General features: G+C 37.0%; 1 protein-coding gene across 2 annotated transcripts in view; it reads right to left on the bottom strand.

Annotated features, from left to right (window-relative positions):
- LOC150095072 (intraflagellar transport protein 81 homolog) overlaps positions 1-26762 on the bottom strand; it is a 397333-nt gene that overhangs the window by 30478 nt on the left and 340093 nt on the right. For both annotated transcript variants that reach the window (XM_090411322.1, XM_090411321.1), the window contains exon 14: positions 3622-3779. In XM_090411322.1, the coding sequence (XP_090267448.1) occupies positions 3622-3779 (158 nt within the window). The remainder of the gene's footprint in view (positions 1-3621; positions 3780-26762) is intronic.

Genomic DNA, 26762 nt, shown 5'->3' with positions numbered 1-26762 from the left:
GCTTGGTAAAGAACAAGCTGGATTCAGGCCAAATAGAGGCTGTCAGGATCAGATCTTCACTTTACGACAAATAGTCAAGAAAGCATGGGAATATAACAAAGATCTGTATTTAAGTTTTGTTGATCTGGAAAAGGCATATGACAAGGTGCCAAGAGAGAAGCTATTCAATACGCTTCAGTTATATGGTGTCGATGGGGCATTATATCAAGCAATACTTAGTCTTTATTTGAGTTGTAAGTCAGCAGTTAGAATTGAAGGAAGAACAGGAAGATGGTTTAATGTTAAATCTGGTGTGAGACAAGGATGTACATTATCCCCTCTGTTATTCATTATCTATATGGATCACATTATGAAGGAAAGTGGTATTAAACCTGATATCAAAATTGGAGATGTTAATGTCAGCTCTTTGCTTTATGCGGATGATGTTATACTTCTAAATAAATCCGCTACAAGTCTGCAAGATTCTCTGACTAAATTGAATAGCTGTTGTAATAGATATGGTATGAAGGTCAGCAATAAAAAGACAAAGACAATGAAAATAGGCAGAATCATTGAAAATGTCAACTGTGTTGTGAATGGAGAACCTCTGGAACAAGTAAAACATTTCAGCTACTTAGGCACGATTTTTACTGAAGATGGTAAATTAAATATAGAAATAGACAACAGAATCAGCAAAGCTGGTATGGTGGGAAGTCAATTGAATAAATTCGTATGGAATAAGAGAGAAATTAGTCGGAACACTAAATTAGCTGTATACAAGACAGTGTTCAAACCAGTTTTAACTTATGGATCTGAGAGCTGGGTCAGAAGTAAAACACTTGACCAAAGACTAGAGACCGCAGATATGAGAGTCCTGAGAAAGATTAGAGGTGTGATCAGACGGCATCAATGGCAATATCATATTAAAAATGAGGATATTAGGAAAGAACTTGACATTGTCAGCATCCAGGAATGTGTTAGCAGAGCTGGTCTCAGGTGGTATGGTCACTTAAATAGAATGGGAGAGGAAAATTGGCAAAACAAGTGTTCTCTGCCAGGTTGGCAGGAAAACGACCCAGAGGAAGACTAAGATATAGCTGGATTGATACGGTACAAAGTGCCTTAGACGATAGAAATATAAGATCTGATAATGTTGGAGTCTTGACAAGTAACAGACTGATTTGGAGGAAAATTGTAGATAGGAAGTTAGTAATGATATAATATTTTCATGTAGTACTGTCATATCCTGTACACCCCTTGAGGGTACATGGCAGGAATTTGATGATGATGACTTGGGAGTAATATTATGGTGCTGTGGATACATTATATTTTATGAAACACTATACAGGAATACCTTGTATAGCGCGGTTTTGAACAACGCAGGTTTTATTATTACACTTATCATTATTACACTAACATTGTCAACACTGACTGGCGACTCCCAGGCGCTGCAGGTGACAGTCGAGAGCCACGTTTATGCAGTAGTTATTCGATTGGCTCTCACGTAGACACGTTCTTCCCCGCGGCATTTTATTATTTACGTTAATATTAGTATTTAATATTTTTTTATTAAGTATGAGTGAAAAGAGACAAACAAAGAAGACACTGTTGGAGTAACAAAAACACGCGAGTGGTTGATATTAGAGAAGGAACTTGAAATTATAAAATGTCACGAGAATGGCACTTCATTTGCAAAAATAGCACATGAGAATTCAATGAATGAGTCATCTGTATGAGCAATTATTCAGAGCAAAGAAAAGATTAAACAACATGGAATGAGCACCTCTTCTTATATGTCAAAAGTGATCACGAGAAATCGATCTTCTACAATGGAAAATATGGAACGCCTTCTAATGATCTGGATTGAAGATTGTAATCAGAAAAAGATTCCTTTGAGTCAAATGATAATCCAGGCAAAAGTAACAAGTCTATATGACAAAATAAAAGAAAATGAAGGAAGTACCAGTGAAACTTTTATAGCAAGTCGCGAATAGTTCTACAATTTCAAAAAGCATATGGGATTCCATAATGTAAGAATCGAAGGTGAAAGCGAAAGTGCTGAGACTAAAACTGCAGAATTATTTCCCAGTGAATTGAAGAAGCTTATTGAGAAGGAAGACTACACAGATGATCAAATTTTTAGTGCTGATGAGACTCTTATTCTGGAAAAGAATGCTATCGCGCACATTTCTAACAGAGAAGGAAAAAACACAATCTGGGTATAAAGTGTCAAAAGACTGATTGACACTTTTTACTAGGAGGTAATGCATCAGGTGATTTAAAATTAAGGCCACTGTTAGTGTAGAGAGCGGAAAACCCAAGAGCTCTTTAGGGCTTTACGAAGAACAATTTACCTGTTCATTGGCGTTCGAATAAAAAAGCATGGGTGACTCGTTCTTTCGAAGACTGGTTTAGAACTTGTTTTTGCCCTGAAGTTAAAAGCTATTGTAAAAAGAATGATATTCGTTTCAAAATTTTTCTTTTATTAGACAATGTGCCAGGCCATCCAACTCTATTGACTGATTTAAATGAAAATGTCAAGATTCATTTTTTCCCTCCAAACACAACATCAATTCTGCAGCCGATGGATCAAGGCTTACTATTTAAGATGAACTTTTGCTCAAGCTATTAAAGCTGCAGCAGAAGAAGATTCTTGGACTTTGAGTGAATGTTGGAAGAAATTTAACATAAAAGATGCCATTCAAAATATTTATGAATCTTGGCAAGAGGTGACTCAAAGCAACATGAGAGCCATATGGCATAATATCTTGCCGCATTGTTCAAAGGACTTTGTTGCCTTTGCAACACAGAAAGAGGGAATCTCAACAGAAATTGTGCAGATGGGCAAAGATCTTGGTTTTACAAGTTTAGATTGTAACAATGTGAACGAATGTATTGATTCTCATTCGAATGATCTGGATGATGAAACCCTTTTAGAGTTGGAACAACAACGAGCCTATGAAGAAGACGAAGATGACCCCATTGATGTCATGGTTAAAGAATTTTCCTTTGCTAACCTTTCAACTTTTGTGAGAAAAATCGACAAAGCTTCCGACTTTCTCATAAATGCCGACCCGAATCTGGAAAGAAGCATCAAAGTGAGACAAAGTCTCAATAATGCCATCAAATACTACAGAGGTACTTGAAGAGACAAAGAAGACAAGGATGGTTCAATGAACTAAAAGACTACTTTAGCAAAAAGTAAATTACTGTATGCTAAAATTGAAGCAATATTTGTTTTGTTTTCTACAACTTTTATATCAGTTTAAAAGGATTTTATTTGTTATTTAGTTAATAGAAATAAAATTTTTTTTCATTTTTAAACATTTTTATTATCCTAAATTTTTGTAATAAACAAATTATATTGAAAACCTTTATAAACAGACCTCGAACAACGTGGTTTTGCATAGCGCGAAAGCTTCTTGGAATCAATTAACCGCACTATACAAAGTATTCCTGTATATATGCACTAGGCATTTGCTATATTCCTTTTTTTTTTTTCAACTAGTTGAAATTTGGGAAAATGTTCAGTGTCAAAGTAGATTTCATTATTTAAAATATTTAAAGTGTTTTGGGGAATATATATCCCTTTTGTTGAGTGAGATATGTTCTGTGCCATAACTGATTAATAATAGAACATACCGCAGTGATTTCTTCTTTTCTTGTGAATCACTAGATACATATGATTTCATTTCATCAATTACCCTTTGATTCTGAACTTCAAGAGTTTCCACTATACAATTCAGGTAATGACAACGGGATTCCGAACCTGCGATTTCTTCTTTATAGTTGTTTACTTCCTAAAATAAAATAACAATTTTCTCAATGCAATGACATTACATGTGTATGATAAGAAATAAGAGGCAAAAAATTCTATGATAACCTATATATATATGTGAGAATTTTTGAAAAGTAAAATAGCAGAAATCAATGTATCTCTGAAATTCAGTCAATTCGATTAAAAGGCAATGATGCCCTTTAATTGAAAAGTCCTAGGTTCACTTCCTTTCAAACTAATGGTTGAACATTGAACACCTATTGGATGACAGATCATAAACACTGGTCCATCTGAAATGGGAGGAAGAACAGTGTGTGTCAATTTCAGAAAAACTATTGCTGGATTTAAAGTTGGTAAGAGAAGGCCAGAAGAAAAAAACTGGCTACAAGTTACAAAGGATGGAAGACAGACATAATGGAATTTTTCTGAGCAGACTTCTACTACTAGAACTGATCAAATATTCTCAAGATATCATCATTAACAACCATACAGTTTCTCCAAATCTCTCTCTCTCTTCACATGTGTTCAGAGATGTGTAATATAAATAAAGAGATGAGATCTGCAGTGGATCTAGAATCCCATAATTCTCAGTGATGATAGTCACTGATTAACTGGTGGGCCTCTGAGTGGTGAAGAAGTAGGGTGATTATTAATAACTCATTATTTCTCTATCCTATATGATGTGCTAGTATTAGAACACACTTCCCAAGTACTATTGGAAGGATTCTATCTAGACAAGATGATGCCTAGGTTACTTAAGATTCTTCTCAGGTCTTTCTGATGAAAGACCTGATGTATGTTGCACACTGTTTTTGGTGTGATATGCCTTAAGTCATCTATATAGTAGCTGTACAGGAAGAATGAGGATATCAGCAAAGAATTTATCTTTAAGTTATCCTTTGCTTTAGGTGCTGTGGTACCATCTAGATATGAAAGAGAGAAATATAGAGAAGTTGCATTGATTTGGTTTGACTTACAGCCAAAGCGATGAAGACAATATACGTGGGCTGTTCAATAAGTAATAAGACTAATTTTACTGTGGCGAAATCACTCATCACAATATTAATTTCTGTGGAATAAAGAAATGTTGCTGTCTGTATTAACAAAAGAGGTTGATAGATGGCATATACGGGCTGATGTGCCAGAGTGTCATGTGACTAAACGCAAGCTTGTTTCGGCACGCCTACGAGGCACGACCAGTTGTTGAAATGGAAGCGTCCCTGGAACAGTGCTATGTGATTAAATTTTGTGTGCGCTTGCAAAAATCGGCATTGGACACTTTTAACATGATACACGAAGCTTTTCATGATGAAGCAATGTCGAGGGCAAGTGTTTTTCGCTGGCATAAAACTTTTAAGGAAGGAAGGCAAAATGTGGAAGATCTTGAACGTGAGGGAAGACCTTCAACGTCCATCACAGAGACAATGATCAACACAGCAGCGATTATCATCAAGCACGTCAAAAGGAAGCGTCCATTGCTGAAGAATGGCTTCTTATGGCACCACCATAATGCAAGGCCACATATTGCTGGTTGTGTAGTGGACGTTTTGCAGAAGAGCAACACAGATATCCTACCACACCCTCCATACAGTCCTGATCTCACACCGTGCAATTTCTGGCTGTTTCCTCAGCTCAAGAAACCACTAAGAGGCGCCATTTCGAAAGCAACAAAGCATGTGTAAAAGCTGCGTAGGCGGTTTTGAAAGAACTCTCAAAAAACAGACTTTCACATGTGTAAGAAGTGGATGCAACGTTGGGACAAATGCATTGTGTCTCACGGTAGTTACTTCGAAAAAGACCATGTAAATGATGACGATTAAAGGTAATCTGTTTTCTGTATAAATATAGTCTTATTACTTATTGAACAGCCTATGTATTATGTTCATTCATTGTGTGTATATATTCTTCTGGCCAGTTAACCTGTTATGTAGGATGAAAAATTCCAAGGTAGAAATTATTATTATTATTATTATTATTATTATTATTAAACAAGACCTCATGGAGTCAAAGACTCATCTAGGAGATCCTTTTATCTCACACACATCTCATCATACCGTGTCTTAAACACATTCAAACTCCTTGCAGACACCACACTCTCAGGCAAGGCATTCCAATCACTCACAACTCTGCACGAAAAAAACCTGCCTCTCACTCCCATACTCACACCCTCTTTATACAGTTTCCAGGGATGACCTCTGGTTCTCCCCTGATCTCACACTATTCTCTGTAGAATTTCTCCACCATTGATCCTATAATAACCCCTTACCAACTTGTAGGTCTCTATCATATCTCCCCTCTTCCTTCTCTCCACTAGACTCTGCAAATTACATCTTTTCAATCTTTCCTCATACTCGACATTCCAGAGGTCAGAAACTACCTTAGTCAGTCGCCTTTGGACCCTTTCCAACATCTCTTCATCCTTCTGAAAACCAGGTGACCAAATCTGGGCACAATAGTCCATATGTGGCCTAATCAAAGCCTTATACAATGGAACAAGAATCTCCCTACTTCTACATGTCAGTGTCCTCCGCATCATTCCCAGAAGTCTTTGTTTTGTCTTCACAATTTTGGCGATGTGTCCCCTAAATTTCAGATCCTTATCCACTATCACCCCAAGATCTCTTATTTCCTCTACTTCCAACAATATATTCTCACCAAGCATAAATTCTGCATCCCATCCAAATTTTAAAACCTTACATTTTGCAACATTGAACTCACATCCCCATTTGCTTGCCCAATCACTCAATTTATTCAAGTCTTCTTGCAGGGCCACAACATCTTCACTACTCTTTATGATTCGTCCCAACTTTGCATCATCTGCAAACAACTGAATATCTCCATCCAAATCTTCGCCAATATCATTAATATACAAGTTAAATAGTAATGGCCCTAAAACAGATCCCTGAGGCACTCCACTAGTGACTTTCCTTTTCCTGGATATTGCACCCCCATACACAACTTGTTGATACCTATCAGATAGCCAGTCTCCAATCCAATGCACTAATCTAATATCCAACCCCATCTGCTCTAGTTTGACTGTCAACTTATCATGAGGTACTCTATCAAAAGCTTTTGCGAAATCCAAGTATATTACTGTGTATCCTTCTCCTCTGTCCAAGGAAGCAGTCACTTTATTGTAATAAGTAAGTAGATTACTAAAACACGACCTCCCTTTAGCAAATCCATGCTGTCCATCAAAGATTATACCATTGTTGTCAACCCAACTCTGGATCCTAGTTCTCACAAGCTTCTCCAACAACTTAACCACAACACCTGACACACAGATAGGCCTATAGTTTGATGCTTGAGTTCGATCACCTCCTTTATGAAGTGGCACAATCTTGCCCTCCTTCCACTCTATAGGGACTTGACCGAGTGCAAGACTCGTATTAAAAAAATATGTCAAGGCAGGTGTCAACTCTCTGGCACATTCCTTCAGAATACGGGGTGATATATTATCAAGTCCCACAGCCTTATTTACATCTAGTTTACTCAACTCCCCAAACACCTCTTGCTCACTTACAGTCAGTTTCTCCTCCCATCATCAACTGCTCTTAATCTCTCCATGAAGTCACATTCACAAGTTTGAAAGATCTTTATGAACTGCTCATTAAGTATCTCCACCACACATTCTGCAACAGCTGTCTTTATACCATTTCCTCCAATCAATGTCATCCTTCCATAATCATTCTTTCTTTTGCTGGCTACATATCGAAAGAACTCCCTAGGATTCTTTTTAGCTTCATTAGCTAACTGCTCTTCATACCTCTCTTTAGCTACTCTCACCAACCAAGTAACCCTCCTTGCCTGGTCTTTGTAGACCTCATGAAATTGGTTACTTCCACTTCTCTTATGCTGCCTCCACAATGCCCTTTTTCTCTGTATTGCATGCTTAATCTCTTTATTCATCCATCTCACATCTACCATATTTTTTGAAAATCCCCCAAGCTGCATTGATCTCTTTTCCAGCTAACTCCTCATTCCATGCTACCCTTGCAAGCTGTCTCCTGAGCTCTTCATAATCACCCCCCTTGTAGTTCCACATATACCCTTTTTTCACAGGGGCCTTTGCACTGCTGGCAACCACCCAAGTAATCACCTCATGGTCACTTTCACCAATTGGTGGATGATTTGATACCTCATTGATAATTACATCCTCCGATGAGATGACCAAATCCAAGACCCTTAATCCTCTTGTGCCCTCTGTTACATACTGTCTGAGGTAGTTATCCCTCAAAAACTCAAGAAACTCATTTTCTTTACTTCCAGTTGCTATCTCTTCATTCCAGTCTATATTGCCATAATTAAAATCACCCATAATGATCACCCTTTTCTTATTTGCTTGGCTTATTTGACTATACATTTCACTATCACCACCATCCACATTACCAGGTCTATAACAACATCCCACCAAGTATTTGATTCTATTCACCTCTATCTCACACCATACTGCCTCAAAACCACTGGTCCCATTTCCCTCATGCATCTCTACCTTGTTATTTTATTACATCCAATTAATTACATCCAATGTTTTTTTTTTCTTTCCATGAATCAGAATGCAGAAACTGCCAATTGTAATTGAGAAAAGTTTTTTTTTCAATTAGCCTTTCAAAGTCAGATTTGAATTGGCTGATGGCTTTTTTCCCATTGAAATGTGTGTTAGATGTGTTAGTTGTATTAGTTGTGTGATTTTCCTCAATGAAGATTCAGAGTGAAGTAGGAGTTTCTGTTCTGATTATGATAGGCTAATTTTTTTTTTCTCAGACTGTCTTTGCACACTTAATGAAAAACTGTGACTTAATGACTGCAGGCAGGAATTTTGAATGGACTGGGGAATGAGGACCTTTATTCAGGAAGATAATTTCTATAACTTGATCAGAGCAATTGGTTGGATTTAGAGAAAGGAAATAGCCAGGTGTGGAAAGGAAGGAAGGAAATTATAGTTAATATCATTTGATATTAACTATAATTAATATCAAATGACACAAGGTTGAGAGTAGATGAAGTAAAGGCATTCTGTAAGAAACAAACTTGCAAAGGATTATGGTCTGAGTTACTAAGAAATGATCTCTCTCTCCCTCTCTTATATACTTAAAAGGAAAATTGGTTAAGAAAACACCAAGAGTGGAGAGGGTTAGATAACATTCTTGCAAGTAAATGGAGGAGTGGCTTTAGAATAATGCTTACAACAAAAAATCTTGGCATTTCTTTCAGCTTAATCAGTGGAATGGAAAGGGAAGCCACTTGGAGTAGCAGACAAAGTCACTGAGGAAGATAAGATAATTTCACTGTTTGGATAGTTGGTCTATGGGAAGTCAAGCTTCAGGGATAAGAAGAAAAAACTGTGAAAATCACCTTAATTTCAGAGATTAGGATGATGGTGGGAATGATTTTCAGAATTTGGAGAGTGGCAAAAGCAGCCAAGGAATATTTCAGAATGAGGAAAGAAAATATGTAGTGAGAGAAGTTTCAACAATTTAGGATTATAGGTTTTGCATTCACTGGCAAAATATCAGAACAGATGAATGATTGGTGCTACCCTTGTGTGATGAAAGTTCTGGGCATCTGTAAGCAATGTGTAAGCACATCATTTATGTTCGTGCATAAGCACCAATGAAAAAAAAAATTTTTTTTTTTCATTGTTGTTGTTAGGATTATTTTATTTATTTATTTTTTTAAACCACAGTGATACTATAATTATTTAAATTTTTTTCACGGTTGGTGGTGAAGAAGAGTTAATTAGAGTACAGTATGAAGTGAGAGGAAATAGATACTTGGACATGTTATATTTTTATATGACATCAAGTCTTCTTGATATATTGTAACTTCACCAGTGTCTCCATGTACCAATTAAGATTACTTCCAGCCATTGTCAGGCAGAGTATGTGGTGACCATGATTGGGCACCAGATAACTACTTTCATCAGGTTCAAGTCCTGTATACTATATAGTGGCTAGTTTGCAGAACCAGTTCATTGTTCCATCAAATGGAGAAGGTTCTGAATTTTCCATATTATATTTAGTATGCCCTTAAAGGATATGCCTCATACTATATGTAAGAAGAGGAAGGGGAAGGGGGAAGAAAAGTAAGAGCCCTATTTAGCAGACTAAACAGTGTACGGCATGCAATAAGCAAGATAGTGAAGTTTCATTGATCAATGAAGGATATCTACCACCTAGTTGATATCATCAATTTTCTTCTAACTAGGAAGATAGCCTTTTTATTATTATTATTATTATTAAACAAGACCTCATGGAGTCAAAGACTCATCTAGGAGGTCCTTTTATCTCACACACATCTCATCATACCGGGTCTTAAACACATTCAAACTCCTTGCAGACACCACACTCTCAGGCAAGGCATTCCAATCATTCACAACTCTGCACGAAAAAAAACCTGCCTCTCACTCCCCTACTCACACCCTCTTTATACAGTTTCCAGGGATGACCTCTGGTTCTCCCCTGATCTCCCACTATTCGCTGCAGAACTTCTCCACCATTGATCCTATAGCAACCCCTTACCAACTTGTAGGTCTCTATCATATCTCCCCTCTTCCTTCTCTCCACTAGTCTCTGCAAATTACATCTTTTCAATCTTTCCTCATACTCGACATTCCAGAGGTCAGAAACTACCTTAGTCAGTCGCCTTTGGACCCTTTCCAACATCTCTTCATCCTTCTGAAAACCAGGTGACCAAATCTGGGCACAATAGTCCATGTGTGGCCTAATCAAAGCCTTATACAATGGAACAAGAATCTCCCTACTTCTACACGTCAGTGTCCTCCTCATCATTCCCAGAAGTCTTTGTGTTGTCTTCACAATTTTGGCGATGTGACCCCTAAATTTTAGATCCTTATCCACTATCACTCCCAGATCTCTTATTTCCTCTACTTCCAACAATATATTCTCACCAAGCATAAATTCTGCATCCCATCTTTGTTTTCCAAATTTTAAAACCTTACATTTTGCAACATTGAACTCACATCCCCATTTGCTTGCCCAATCACTCAATTTATTCAAGTCTTCTTGCAAGGCCACAACATCTTCACTACTCTTTATGGTTCGTCCCAACTTTGCATCATCTGCAAACAACTGAATATCTCCATCCAAATCTTTGCCAATATCATTAATATACAAGTTAAATAGTAATGGCCCTATAACAGATCCCTGAGGCACTCCACTAGTGACTTTCCTTTTCCTGGATATTGCACCCCCATACACAACTTGTTGATACCTATCAGATAGCCAGTCTCCAATCCAATGCACTAATCTAATATCCAACCCCATCTGCTCTAGTTTGACTGTCAACTTATCATGAGGTACTCTATCAAAAGCTTTTGCGAAATCCAAGTATATTACTGTGTATCCTTCTCCTCTGTCCAAGGAAGCAGTCACTTTATTGTAATAAGTAAGTAGATTACTAAAACACGACCTCCCTTTAGCAAATCCATGCTGTCCATCAAAGATTATACCATTGTTGTCAACCCAACTCTGGATCCTAGTTCTCACAAGCTTCTCCAACAACTTAACCACAACACCTGACACACAGATAGGCCTATAGTTTGATGCTTGAGTTCGATCACCTCCTTTATGAAGTGGCACAATCTTGCCCTCCTTCCACTCTTTAGGGACTTGACCAAGTGCAAGACTCGTATTAAAAAAATATGTCAAGGCAGGTGTCAACTCTCTGGCACATTCCTTCAGAATACGCGGTGATATATTATCAAGTCCCACAGCCTTATTTACATCTAGTTTACTCAACTCCCCAAACACCTCTTGCTCACTTACAGTCAGTCTCTCCTCCCCATCATCAAGTGCTCTTAATCTATCCATGAAGTCACATTCACAAGTTTGAAAGATCTTTATGAACTGCTCATTAAGTATCTCCACCACACATTCTGCAACAGCTGTCTTTATACCATTTCCTCCAATCAATGTCATCCTTCCATAATCATTCTTTCTTTTGCTGGCTACATATCGAAAAAACTCCCTAGGATTCTTTTTAGCTTCATTAGCTAACTGCTGTTCATACCTCTCTTTAGCTACTCTCACTAACCAAGTCACTCTCCTTGCCTGGTCTTTGTAGAACTCATGAAATTGGTTACTTCCACTTCTCTTATGCTGCCTCCACAATGCCCTTTTTCTCTGTATTGCATGCTTAATCTCTTTATTCATCCATCTCACACCTAACTTATTTAACCTTCTCACCCGTGGTATACATTTAGACATTGCATCCACTAAATATTTTTTGAAAATCCCCCAAGCTGCATTGATCTCTTTTCCAGCTAACTCCTCATTCCATGCTACACCTGCAAGCTGTCTCCTGAGCTCTTCATAATCACCCCCCTTGTAGTTCCACATATACCCTTTTTTCACAGGGGTCCTTGCACTGCTGGCAACCACCCAAGTAATCACCTCATGGTCACTTTCACCAATTGGTGGATGATTTGATACCTCATTGATAATTACATCCTCCGATGAGATGACCAAATCCAAGACCCTTAATCCTCTTGTGCCCTCTGTTACATACTGTCTGAGGTAGTTATCCCTCAAAAACTCAAGAAACTCATTTTCTTTACTTCCAGTTGCTATCTCTTCATTCCAGTCTATATTGCCATAATTAAAATCACCCATAATGATCACCCTTTTCTTATTTGCTTGGCTTATTTGACCATACATTTCACTATCACCACCATCCACATTACCAGGTCTATAACAACATCCCACCAAGTATTTGATTCTATTCACCTCTATCTCACACCATACTGCCTCAAAACCACTGGCCCCATTTCCCCCTTGCATCTCTACCTTGTATGGACATAACTCTTTCTCTATCATCAATAGCACTCCCCCTCCCTTTTTACCCCTTCTATCCTCACGAAACACATCATACCTTTCCATCTCTATTCCTGTCAGGATGTCATCCTCATCTAACCATGTCTCACTTATTCCGACAATCTCTGGGTGCACAGACGCAATTAGTGCAACCATTTCATACGCCTTGTTTCTTATACTTCTAGCATTGGTATACAAACAGAACAACTCATTTCTGGATCTACAGCTAGTTCCACTGATACCACTCACTCGATGTGATCTCTCCATGCTGGACTGGGGCCATTTCCCTTTCTGCTTCTTCATTTTAGAACCCTTTGCAATTCCATCTGTTTCCTTTTGATCCCTGATCATCCCATTACTTTCCTGCCCACACATTCTCTCACCTCCTCTTAGAGCATCCACCTTTCTCACGCTGTGTATCCCTGTCCACCCTGAGCCTCCCCGTTTCCCTGCTCCACTTGCACACCCATTCTCTCATTATCTATACTCATACCACTCACTTCCACATTCATTTCCACTCCTTCAATCTCTCCTGTCTTACTCTCCTGCTCTTCCACATCACTCCCCTCTCGATCTGATTCATTCTCTCTATTCACTTCTCTACCTTCCAGCAGCAGTCTCTCCAAGCGACTCACACCATAACCACTCAAATGCAGTCCATCGCTCCCATACAGCTCACTTCGTCCCTCAAACTCATTCCACACATTAACAAACTGTACTCCCATCTCCTCACACATTTCAGCCAGAATATCATTCATAATCCTTGCTCTCCGCCTCATTTCACCACAATCATACCTAGGCAACACACTGACCACCCTTCCTGTCACACTATTCTCCTTTATCTTTCCAAGCAGTCTCCTGACATTCATTTTGACATGCTCTTTGTTCTCTCTCAAATCATTCGTACCAATTAATACAATTAACTCTTTTGCTCGTTCCCGCCTCATATTCAATGCCTCAATCACTCTACTCATTTTACCGCCTGGAAAACATACCTTGTGCATTTTATCCTCTAGCACACCTTTAATAATGGAGTCGCCATACAATGCCACTCGCTCATCTTTTGTTAACTCTTTCATGCCATCATGATTTATTTTAATAGTTTTGACCTGCATTCTCTTAATTTCATTCCGCATCCATTTCATTTCTTGCTTCATCCAATCCAATTCACCTTCTGAACCTCGCGACACATTCACTCTATCATTAAATCTTTCTAACTTTCTAACTCTCGACCTTCTCTTCTCACTTTCCCTCTCATTCATCCTTCTTTGTTTCCGTACTTTCGGTCCAACATACGTCCAACTTTCACTGTCATTCTTCTCACTTTCACTCTCACATATCTTTCTTTGTTTCCGTACTTTCGGACTAACATGCGTCCAACTTTCGCTATCATTCTTCTCACTTTTACTGTCATTCATCTTTCTTTGGTTCAGTACTTTCGTTCCAACATGCGTCCAACTTTCGCCATCAGTCATTCTTTTTTCGCTATCATTCATTCTTTCGATTTTTTTTACTTGCGATTTCTGCACCACGCCATTTCTACTTTCATTCGTTCTCTAATTCCTTTTGCAACAGGAATTATTTTAGTTTTCCTCCTTTGGTAGATACAGACCAGAGCACAGGAAGGCAGAGTTGACTTCTGATCAAGAGAGTACTTCACCTGTCCATTAGTGGCCACAGTTAACATATTAAGTTGTTATCACAGTGTTTGTTACAATGAGAGTTGATTGTAGTTTCTTAAGGAGTCAGATATTCATTGCATCAACCCAATTCATTACTTTCTTTAAATATTCATATTTAAAATGCAACATCTATGGATTTGGCAGGTGTCTGACCAAAGGGCTATGTTCCAAATTGGCTCAGTGCTGCACAAGATCAGACTTATGAGATCTACAGAACAGACAGTCTGTCCAACATACAGGTATCCCTTGCTTAATGCAGTTTTGATTATTACAGAGAAATTAATTGCGGCAATTCCTTCATATACATGCCTTTAAATTTACCACGCAAAATCATGCTCATGCCACGAGGCTGCTAGCCTCGTGGTCATCCAAATTCTCTTAATGATCTGTGTGAGAATGCGAAAGTTTTATTTTTCCCACCAAATACAACATCATTGTTACAACCTATGGACATGGGCGTCATTGCAACTTTCAAAGCCTATTTTCTTAAAAAGACATTCTTAAAGAAAGTAGAAACAACAACGGGAGAAAATGTGATTATGCTCCACAAATTTTGGAAAAATTTTAACATTAAACACACAATTGAGAACATTCGTGACTCGTGGGAGCAAGTGTCTTCTAGTTGCATTAAAGCTGTTTGGAAAAACCTTCTGCCAGAATGCGCTAATGAAAGGGTTGTTTTCAAAATCCTGTGAACAACGTGGTCAAAGAAATCGTTGCAATTGGTTTTGATTTGAACTCGGTTTTGATGGTGTTGATGCAGAAGACGTTAAAGAATTATGGGATTCAAATTCAAAATATTTCAGTGCCAACAAGCTTCTTGAAATTGAACAACACACATATGAAGACAACGAACAAATCAAATGTGAAGATGAGGTTCCAAAGGAAATAACAGTCAAAAAAATGGATGGAATATTTTGCAGTTTAGAATCGCTTAAGCAGCAAGTAATGGATATGGATCCAGATGTTAATCGAAGAATGCTTGTTTGCCGAGGTCTGGAGAGTCATTTTACTTGTTATCGTAGAATTTATGCTGATAATAAAAAACTAAAACCATTCAAACGACTCTTTATAACTTCTTTTGATTAAAAAAAATTGCAGTAACTAATGTAGGTACAAGTATTTATTAAACAATTACTTTGCATTCATTTTTTATCTTTTCTAAAAGAGTACCATATAAAACAACTATTAGTATAGTAATTGATCAGGGACGAATTGAACTTTTTACCATTGATTAGATTATTAGTTAATCATATTAGATTTGATTAACGAGGTTTTGATATACACAGTAACATCAAGGGATTAATTAACCATGTTAATCGAGGGATGCCTGTACAAAAGATGGCATTTGCAAGACTCTTAGTAAGTACCCCAGCAGAGACAATAGCTAAAGTTTATCTTTGGTGAATGAAAAATGTTGACATTTTGTTGATAGGAAAACACATAAGAGTAAGGTTACATTTCTTCAGGATTCTAGTGATTAGTTTTTAGGATACAGTTATATAGATACAGATACAGTAGAAGTTATAAGAGATACAAATCCCACACATTCATTAGAGTTATGGGAGATCAAAGATTAAATTGTAGGAATCTATAACACATTGAATCCTCCATGAGTTATAAGAAAGAGATAGAATAATAGAGACAAGGTTCACTCTGGTGAGAAAAGTTTTTGACAATACCTCTCTTCTGGACTGGATGATGTGCTGAACACACACACATATACATATATATAGTCGGGTCTCTTTTTAAGCAGTAGATATGTTCCACAGAAAATCACATATAAAAAATCGCAAAAAAAGGCGTAACTTACATTGAAAAATTAGGGATGTGTTCCATAATTTTCGTGCCATGTATTTTTAAAACGTGGAAGTATTCATGAATTATTGTTAATTTTCACACATCGAAACCTTTCAACATTTGGGAAAGGGAATACCACTGTTTATGACCAGTCATAAAAATTGCCTGCAAGCCGATTACAACAATGGGTGGCATATCCTCTGTTCTCAAAACTGAACGAAACAACATCTGTGTTGCAAATGTTAGTGACCAATCAGCAAGAAAGTATAAAGAAAATTTTTCCACTGAAATTGAAGATCAAGGTAGTCTGTATCCAGTTCTCAGATCTATTAATACTGAATACTTTCTTCACAAGTTCACATTGTAGGGTGAAAGTGCTTGTTTCGAAACCGTAGTGCTGTGATTTTTTAAAAGTAATAGGCCTACAGATTTAAATTTTAATATGAATAAGAGACAAGGGACTTTGTTTAATTTTGGTGTTAAGAAATCTCTGACTGAAGGTGTTTGTGACAGATAGTGATTCATCCACCTCCAGCCTAGAAAGCGATCTCCAGGATGTACAAAAGGAGGGGAAGACTACCAGCACACAGGAGAAAAAAGTCTGCATTCCCTCATAAGTACTTATAATAATATTATAAATTTCTGGTGATCAGAATGGGATATGTCAATGAAAATCAGCACAAATTAATTTAATGACGTTTATGCTTAATTAATAATAAAAAATCAGCTAAAATTAACAATTAATTATTAATTAATACATTACAAAATAACCAAGGTGTTCCATGAAAAATTTCAGGATTTGTGAAGTGTTCTGTCATAGAAAAAGTTTGGGAAATGCTGGATTACCCTATTATCGGAATGGATTCTCCTTCTGTTGACATGCGCAGAAGTGTCGAAAGGTATCTTGAAGTTATGCACAGCATAAGTAGGGAGGTAGCAGCGTTTTTTCTCGCAGAAACTCGGGTTTTTCATCCTGCATACAGACAAATCGGCCCTTCAGAACACATGCAATTTACAGACAAAAAAATACTAGCTGTGGTGGTGGTAGTGGCCAGTAGATACCGCTGATGTTGATGATTGGTGGTAGAGGTTCGGTGTAATGGTGGAGACGGAGAGTTTTACAATAGGTGTCCTCCCGCGATAAGTCTTCGGACTCCTTGGAGGTGTCATGAATAATAATAATAATAATAATAATAATAACTTCAAATCCACATAAAAAGAGACCCGAGTGTGTATATATGTTCAATAATTTTAATGACTTAAACCACCAAGATAATTAAGAATAAAAGTTTAATACAGACAAAACTAGTTTCGTTGGTACGCCAACTTCGTCAGGTGTCAAAGTACAAAGATATATACAAAAAAGACCGACAGAAACATTACACACTAACAACAACAAAGATATAAAAAAAAACTACAGTTGAGTTCAAATCGGAGTCCGCGCTTTAGTTCTAGCTACATTTATATGCGTGCATATGATCTCGCGAGAACGCCAGCAATGAAAAGCAGAGCTATGCGAATCTGGCAAATTGTAGCTAAGGTTGTTATTCATGTGGGTAGAATCGAGGGTGATTTCTTTTGACTCCAGGATACGTCTTTCAAGTTCATCGTAACATTTGTGAATATTAGAAGTTTGATTCCAGTCTATTTGGTGTTGGCGGCCTTCATCAGAGTTTACAGAGAACAAGACGTGACTGGCTAGGGTGCTGGTTCAGATTCTATTATAAGAGATGTCTCTTTTGTGCTCTTCAAGACCTGAGAAAGATTGATTTATCAGTTTGTCTGTTGTAAGGTTTACCACAACTACAAATAATTCTGTATACTCCTGGGAGCTGAAGATTTGGCTGACTAAGGAGAGATCGGAGTTTAGGTAAAGCAGAGAAGCACATTTTGATGTCAAACTTTTTTAAAATTCTAGCCAGTTTGGGGGAGAGGGAACTAATGTAAGGCAAGGAGATGTAAGCTCTGGAGGTAGTAGAATCTTCATTAGTTTATTGACGATGGTAAAAAAGGAGTTTCTCAATACTTTTTGGAGCGAAACCATTATTGACAAGGGTCTTTTTGAGGAAATTAAGTTCATTTTAAAACTCTTCGTCGTCTGATAATAAGGATCTGGCCAGATGTGCAAGATTAGATATAATGCCGTATTTCTATGGAGGGTAGTGGTGAGAGAATGCGTGAAGTTATCTATCTGTATGTGTTGGTTTCCTGAAGATTGAAATTTTAATATTATCAGTACTCCTGGTTAGCTTTATGTCTAAAAAAAGAAAGACAGTTGTTAACTTCTAGTTCAGAAGTGAATTTGATGTGGTAATGAAAGCTATTTAGATGATCTAAGACTTTGAGGTTGTCTGGGCCGTGTTCCCATATAAGAAAAACACCGTCGATATAATGGACCCAGATTTTAGGTTTCAGTGTGACTGAACAAATTGCTTTTACTTCCAAGTCTTCGAGAAATATGTTTGCTAGCAACGGGGAAAGCGGACTACCCATGGCTAGACCGGTGTTTTGTTTGTAGATCTTGTCTTCGAATCTGAAGTAGCCTGAGTCAACACAATGCATAAGTAAAGCGAAGAGCTTCTTTGATTTCGGTATGTCAGTATGTTGGAGTGTAAGGTTTTCTATACTGGCTTTGAAGTGGGCTGAGGTTTTTTATGTGTGATGTGTGTTGCCAGTATAGTGTGTGAGCGCTTTGGCTAAATGTTTGGCTAATTTGTATGTGGGGCAAGCATGTCAAACTCAAAGGCTAACACGGGCCAAATAAATGAGGTTTAAGTTTATGTGGACTGCAAAAAACAAAAACTTCAATTTTCATAAAAACGCAGGTTTATTTTGAAAAGTACAGTATACAAAAAGAACAAGAACAACAATAAAATTAATGTTTTCTCCCTGACGCTTGGCATCTCTTCTCTGCTACTATCTTTCCTATTTCGGGGGAAATCTTGTTCACAGTGATTACTTTCAAAACTGATGTGGATGTCAGCAATTCTGGATCTGACAGGAGACTTGTAAATAACTGCTCACATCAATAAGTACTTCCAAACATGAATATAATTTCATATGCGAATTTTCGAGTATTTTTAAACCTGGCAGGTAAATAGTTGTAAACTCCAGGCATGACAACTTCACTGAATTTTGCCTTCAAATCTGAATCGCACTGGCTCAATTACCTCCATTTGCATTTGATTAGGTACTGATTCAATATTTATTGAAAAAATCGAAGAAAACAAAGAAAACTTGTCTTCCAAAAAATTAAAATCTGCAAACCTTGTTTAAAATTCATTTCTAAGGTTTACAATTTTTTCTGCATATTTTTGATACAACGCAGTTTCACTTAAACTTGATTTGTTCATGTTGCATGTCGGAAAGTGCGTTAAATCTTCATTTTTAAACTGCTTTTCCCAAAGAATTGTTTATATTTGAATGCCTTAACTTGGTCACACATATTCGTAATGATCTGATCTTTTCCTTTCAGTTTTAAATTTAAATCACATAAGTGTTTTGTTATATCAACCATGAAGGATAAATCTTGCAACCACACTGTGTCAAAAAACAGGCTTGTGTCTTGATTTTTAGTTATTAAGAACTGACATATTTCTTCTTTCAAGTTCCAGAATTGTTTAAGAATCTTGGAGCAGGATAGCCAACATACCTCGGTATAGTAGGATAAAACGGAATATTCGCTAATTCACTTAAGAAAGCAGAGAACTGTCACTGATTTTAAGCCTCGAGATTTTATGAAATTAATGATTTTTTTGATAGATGTCAACACATTTTTCATGTTTATTACTTTCGCACATAATACTTCTTGATGTATAATGCAATGTGTATGATGAATCTTGGATCCATCATAAATTTCACGTTTTTTTTGCAGTAATGCCACGAAACCATTGTTTTTTCCGGTCATAGAAGGAGCTCCATCTGTAGCTACAGAAGTTAATTTTGACAGAGGTAGATTGTATTTTTGCAGAAGTTCAAAAACATAATTAAATATATCTTGTCCTGTACTAGTGTTATGCATTGGTACTAGTTCCAATAATTCCTCAAAAATGTTGAAATCCGTGTCGCAAGCACGAAGAAACACAGCTAATTGAGCTATGCCCCCCCATCATCACAGGCAATGAAAAAAGCTTCGAAACTAGATGATTTTGCTTTGATCTGAACACTTAAATTGTCGGCCAAACCAGTAATTCTTTCTGCAACTGTATTTTGAGACAAAGAGATTGTTTGAAAAGCCTTCATATTTTCAGGACAAATAATTTCTGCAGCTTTAATTAGATATTCCTTAATGAAATCACCTTCAGTAAAAGGTTTTGAGTGTTTAGCTATCAACTCCGACAAGACATAGCTTGCATGCACCGCCACTTCACTTTCTGGTGATACTTTAGTAAACATGAGCTGTTGTTTTTTCAGTCCCGACTTGAGCTCTTTCAACTTTTCTTGTCTCATTAATCCCTCATAATTATCATATTTTGATTTATGTTGTTCATAGTGACGATTAATGTTGTATAACATTAATCGTCACTATGAACACTGATAACATTATTACATATTAAGCAGATTATTTTATTTTTTACTTCACAGCAAAAATACTCCAATTCCCACTTTTCTTGGAAATTTCGATGTTCGTCAGCAATTTTTTGTTTATTACTATCACTTGGTTTCGATAGAGACATGCTGAATATTTTAATAAAAACTGATATTTTTTCTTGAACATCAACTTACCAGACACTAAATAACTGCACAAATTAATAAGCGTAACATAAATAAACTTATTTTTCTTGTTCACAAAAAGCGAAATATTTCCTATTACGCACACCAAACAAGACTGACGACTAGACATGGGTGTGGGACTTGCACGTGATAGTAGGTATATAATCAGCTGGTAGAAATAGTGAGGGAAATGGTTTGTCTGCGTGTAAAGGAAATGCATGAAAGTGATTACAATGGCTATATGTAGTAATCACTTTCATTGGCAAAGGTTTGGCTGGGCTGCAAAAATATTCGCCACGGCCACATGCAGCCTGCGAGTTTGACACCCATGATGTGGGGGAATCAATGCCATCCACTTTGGGACGTAATGCCACATTTTGTTTATGTATTTTTGGGAGTACATATATACGGGGGGGGGGGGGAGGTCTAGCGTTAAAAGGTTTTAATTTGTTAGTAACTTCCACAGGCCAAGAAGTGACCTTCTTAAGAAGCCTATAGAGTTTTCTAATTTGTGAGTTGGTGGGATTGTATTCAATGGGGAGGTAAGTAGCCTGATTTAATAATAAAGCATTAAGCTTACCTGTGTAGTCAGTATGGTTGAGCACCACGGTGGCATTCCCCTTATTTGCATTGGTGATTACTATTTCTTTGTCTTTCTTCATTTCCTGTAGAGCCTTATATTCACTATTGGATGTGTTGGTTTTTGGTGGTCTTGCTTTGGTGAGAACACAGGCTACATCCAGTCTAATATTGTTGGCGATGTGGTTTGGAAGGTGGCAGATATCGCGTTCAATCTGGATCATAATTTCTTTGGCCAGTATTTTGACAGGAGCAATGGCGAAATTGTGGCCATGTGCAAGAGCGTGAGTTCTTCAGTCTTCAAAATAACGGAAGAAAGGTTGACTACTGTGTTGAGAGATAGTTTTGGTTCTGAGGTAGAGTTCTTTTTTAAATTATCAAATTTCTTGATATGTTGACTCCGTATTTTCTCAAATTATTTTTCTGTCGAAGTGCACGAGACGTCATATAGAATTGACCAAAGATCGTGATTCAGCGTGTTGGAAAGCTCTTCCTCTAGCACCCAAATAGCTTTCTTTGCGTCAGCTAGGAGAACGTGTGTGGCAGTAATTTGTTCTCGTAGCAAAGCGAAGCTAACGCAGTTATAAATTCAGAGAGCCTTCTGTAAAAACAAACGGTGCTAAAATTTCACACAATTTGGAATTACCTGATTATCCCGGCAGAGTTTTAGGACGTAATAAACAGTAAACCACAGCCCCCTCCCCCCTTCACAAAAAAGATTACTCTAAATCCATCATCATTCCCTACATCCGGGACACCTCGGAAAAAATTACCAAAATCTTGAATAACCATGACCTGACCTCTTGTTACAGACCATATAGAAAATTGGCATCCGTTATCCGCTCCACTAAAGACCAACCACTTCTGGTAGACCAACCTGGTGTATACCAGGTCCCTTGTAGCTGTAAGCTGTCCTATTTTGGCCAAACAGGCAGGAAGTGAATATCAGAATTTCGGAACACAAGGACTACATCTGGTTTCACCAGTACAGCCACTCTGGGCTTGCAGACCATGCTCTGGACAAATGCCACAGAATACGGTGGAAGAAAGCCACAGTAATACACCGCAGCAAGTATAAATTTGAAAGACTATTCATAGATTCAGCCTCAGCCCTAAGAAATATGCCAAGCCTCAACAAATTTGGATACATGAGACTGCCCCAAATTTGGGAGACGTACATCTTGAGAACTTCAGCCCAACAGCCAAGAATACCTAATATAGCCCGCTAAGGGGCACCATCAGGACTTCAGGAAAAATAGTAGTTTCCTCACTTCGACCTCATTTGCTGTTTTTAGTGACTGCATGACGTGTCTTAATCTTATGTTCCCATGAAGATGGCAACGTGACGTTGCCGAAATATAGGAAGAATACATTAAAGTTTATTTTAATTTATATTCCAGTATATGTTGTGAATTCCTTAAGTTATTTAGTAATCTTGGTCAGTCATTGTTAAGCAGGTGCATCCTATAATTAGCTGCAAAATTAAACTGTGATGTGTGGAGAGATCTTATGAGTGATTTCCAGATATCACAAAGGATTATCCCTTGGTTTCTGTTCAGGGTGCCTTGTGAGCGGATTACTACTGCGGCTTCTTTTATGTTGTTGGAGCTGTAGTCATCTTCTATGTATGGTATAGTACTTTTATCCCATTCAATGTTATGGTTAGTGTTGGAAAAATGGAATGCTAAACAGAACTGTCCTCTCTATTTTTGTTTGTGTCTCCAGTGTGCTCTTTTTGTCTTATTTCTAGACTTCTTGAAGTTTGTTTGATGTAATTCAGGCCACAAGAACAAGGAATGTTGTAAACTCCAGGATGTTTATTGAAAGCATTGTGGTCTTTAGGTGAGTGTAACATTTCCGTACTGTCCTAAACGGTTTAAAGGCTACCCAAATGTTGCAAGACCTTAGGAGGGTGGCAATTTTTTGTGAAAGTATGCTAGCAAAAGGAATGGAAATTGAAGTCCTGTAATGAGTGTCCTGGATTTGCTGTGGAGAGGAGGTTGGAGAAAAGTATTATTTTGTTATTTTTTTCAGATATCCATTGTTGGTTAATATTTGGAGAATAAAATCTAGTTCTTCTGTTAATATTCTTTCATCTCTTATAATAGAGATCGCCCTGTTCTTCAGCATATGTATCATGCTTAATTTCTGTGAAATATGGTGTAATGAGTCGAAATGCAGGTAACGACCTGTGTGGATTGGCTTGCGGTTCACATTAAGACAAATGCTTTTGTCCATTTGTTTTGTAATTAATATGTCCAGAAAAGGTAATTTCCCTTCATTTTCAAGTTCTAAGGTGAACTTGATTTTATGGTGAAAAGAGTTTATGGGAGTTAGAAAATCGTATAGTTCTGCCACACTGTGTTTCCATATTATAAATATGTCGTGGACATATCTCCACCACATTGACAGTTTAGGATCCATACGTAATAAGATGCCATTTTCAAACTTTTCCATGAATAAGTCTGCACATGAGGGAGATAGAGGACTTTCCATCGCAAGGCCTGCAAGTCGTCTGTAGATTTTTCCATTCCACCTGAAGAAATTTGAATTGAGACAATGTTTATAAAGTTGAGAGATGTCTTAAAGAAACAGATTTTTTATGAGAATCATAACTTCATTCACTGGGACATTTGTAAATAAATACACAACATCTAAACTTGCTAGAATGTCTGTTCTTGATATGGAGATTTTTCTTAGCTTTTCAACAAAGTGCTGTGTATTTTTGATATATGCATCTGTATTTCTAATGTGTGCTTTTAGAAGATATGCGAGATGTTTGGATAATAAATAAGTTGAAGAATTTATTCCATCTATAATCGGATGAAGAGGTATATCGGTCTTTTGGCGATCCATATAAATGTGGAGTTAACAGATGCATGGATTTCAGTTTCCTCTTAAGATCTGTGGGCCATGTGTTCATGTTACGCAGAAGGTTGTTAGTTTCTATATGGTTCGACCAAGTAGGGTCGGAATTTAATTGACAGTAGGTAGATGTGTCAGAGAGTAAAATTGCGATTTTTGATGCATAATCTCTTGTATTTAAGATGATGGTAGAATTACCTTTGTCAGCCTTAAGTATTATTATCTCTTTGTTCTTCTTTAAATCAGCCAGTGCTCTTTTTTCTAAGGGGCTAATTTTCTTTTTTGGAGGACAAGAAGATGAGAGAAGAACTGCAGTCTTTAATTTAATATCATTTGCAATAGGTTCAGGTAAAAAGTGAAGGGCCTTCTCGATATTACACATGTCTATTTTAGGTATGTACTCTGGAGTGACTGCAAAATTGAAACCTAACTTCTGCAGGTGTTAAATTGTGATCTGAAAGGTTGAAACCTTATTATCAGGAAGGGTAGCTCTTGAATTAAAACTCTTTTCATATAGGGCATTAAATTTTTTGATATGTCTGTTCTTGCTATTTAGGAATGTTCTATTGTACATATCATTTATCATATTGTCCAGACGGGACCACAGGTGAGCATCTATGCTGCTAGAAATAATGCAGTGTAAATCAAGGCATAATAACGAATCAATCTGGCTTAGGGCAAACTTGTGTATTGTATCCTCTCACATAATAATGCTAAAGACATTTCCAAGATTTATTTGTCTCTTCTAGAATGGAGGCATTCTTTGATAAATAAAAAACTACGGAATTATATTGTTGTTTCTACATTTTTTCAGAAATGTAAGTTGATTCAGAAGTTGTGCTTTCTTGCATTTAAGCTGTTCTAGTTTACGTACCTTTCATTTGATTTCCCATCAAGTCCGTTCTTGATCAATGTTATTTTCAATCACTAAATACTTGGATAACTGAAAATTGGTTTTTATTGGTCAGAAATTTGATACAACTAGTAACCAACTAGTTTTGCCACATTAACTGGTGGCTTCTTCTGGGTTAGATGAATATACATATAACAGCTGAAAACAAATGAGCTTAGATTATGAATCAATACATAACTAAAAAATATCAAATTCATAGGAACCGTTACACAATACAAATATTTGGAGAATAGATGCTAGCACTTGGTCAATCATTGTTAAGCAGCTGTGTCCTATAATTAGCTGCAAAATTAAACTCTGATATGTGGAGAGATCTTATGAGCAATTTCCAGATATCACAAAGGATCATCCCTAGGTTCCTGTTCAGGGTGCCTTGTGAGCGGATTACTACTGTGGTAATTTTTATGTTGCAGTAGCAGTAGTCATCTTCTATGTATGGCATAGTACTTTTATCCCATTCAATGTTATTCAATGTGTTGGAAAAATGGAATACTAAACCAGAACTGTCCTCTCTGTTGTTGTTTAAATCTCAAATGTGCTCTTTTTGTCTTATTAAATTAAGCATTATACACAGTGGTGAGCTATGGAAATTTTAACAAAGGGTTCGCATCGTCGAGCAAAAAAAAAAGCCGTATTTCACACAAAAACTTTTATTAATACAGCTTGTGTACAAATGCCAATCAAAAAGTATGAGGGGACAATCAACCTGTAAAAGCTATCATTTTTAAACAAATATTTCATGATCTAAACATGAAAGATTTGCACACAATCATCTGTGTTAATTTATCTTACATAAGAAAAACATTATTTAACTATCAAAATATAATAATAATAAAATCTTTTATAATCGCACATATGAAATAGTCTGCATTTTTTATAAACAAAATAAATTTCTTTTATTAATTATATGAAGAGCCAAAGGCTTCAATTCGGCGACATGAACTTATTTAAGTTAAGGGATATTACATCCCATATTATTTCATAGCCGAATACAAAAACTATATAAAGTTCAGCGAGTCTGAGCATAAGCAAATACCTGGATAGTGCAACATCTGACCCATTTGGTAGTGCTAAACTGAGGCAACTCATAGTAAGGGTGGGGTAAGCTCCAATCACTATTCTTGGTATTTACCCATAATGTGAAACCTAGCTCCTAGGAGCTGTATTACTGTTCTACATTATGAGAGAAGATCACTACCCAGACCGGTTTCAACCTTTATTGAAGTCTCATCAGTGAGTAGGTAGTCAAAAAACTCTTTGAGTTTCTTATTCGGCTATGAAACAATATGGGATGTAATATCCCTTAACTTAAATAAGTTCATGTTGCCGAAATTGCAGCCTTTTGCTCTTCATATAATTAATAATTTATTAGGATGCCTTCTTGGCCATTCTCATAGTAGGGTATGTAAGTTCTGTTTGCTACAAACTTGGTATTACTAGGTCTACCTACTCACTGATGAGACCTCAATAAAGGTTGAAACCGGTCTGGGTAGTGACCTTCTCTTATAATGTAGAACAGTAATACAGCTCCTAGGAGCTAGGTTTCACATTATAGGTAAATACTAAGAATAGTGATCGGAGCTTGTCTCCACCCTTATGATGAGTTGCCTCAGTGTAGC

The sequence above is a fragment of the Typopeltis vanoorti genome, chromosome 21 (assembly GCF_054136105.1).
Source record: "Typopeltis vanoorti isolate ZY-2024b chromosome 21, IOZ_Tvanoo_1.0, whole genome shotgun sequence".
NCBI lineage: Eukaryota > Metazoa > Arthropoda > Arachnida > Uropygi > Thelyphonidae > Typopeltis > Typopeltis vanoorti.
Note: the sequence above shows the minus strand (reverse complement) of the source record. Positions and strands in the feature narration are given on the sequence as shown.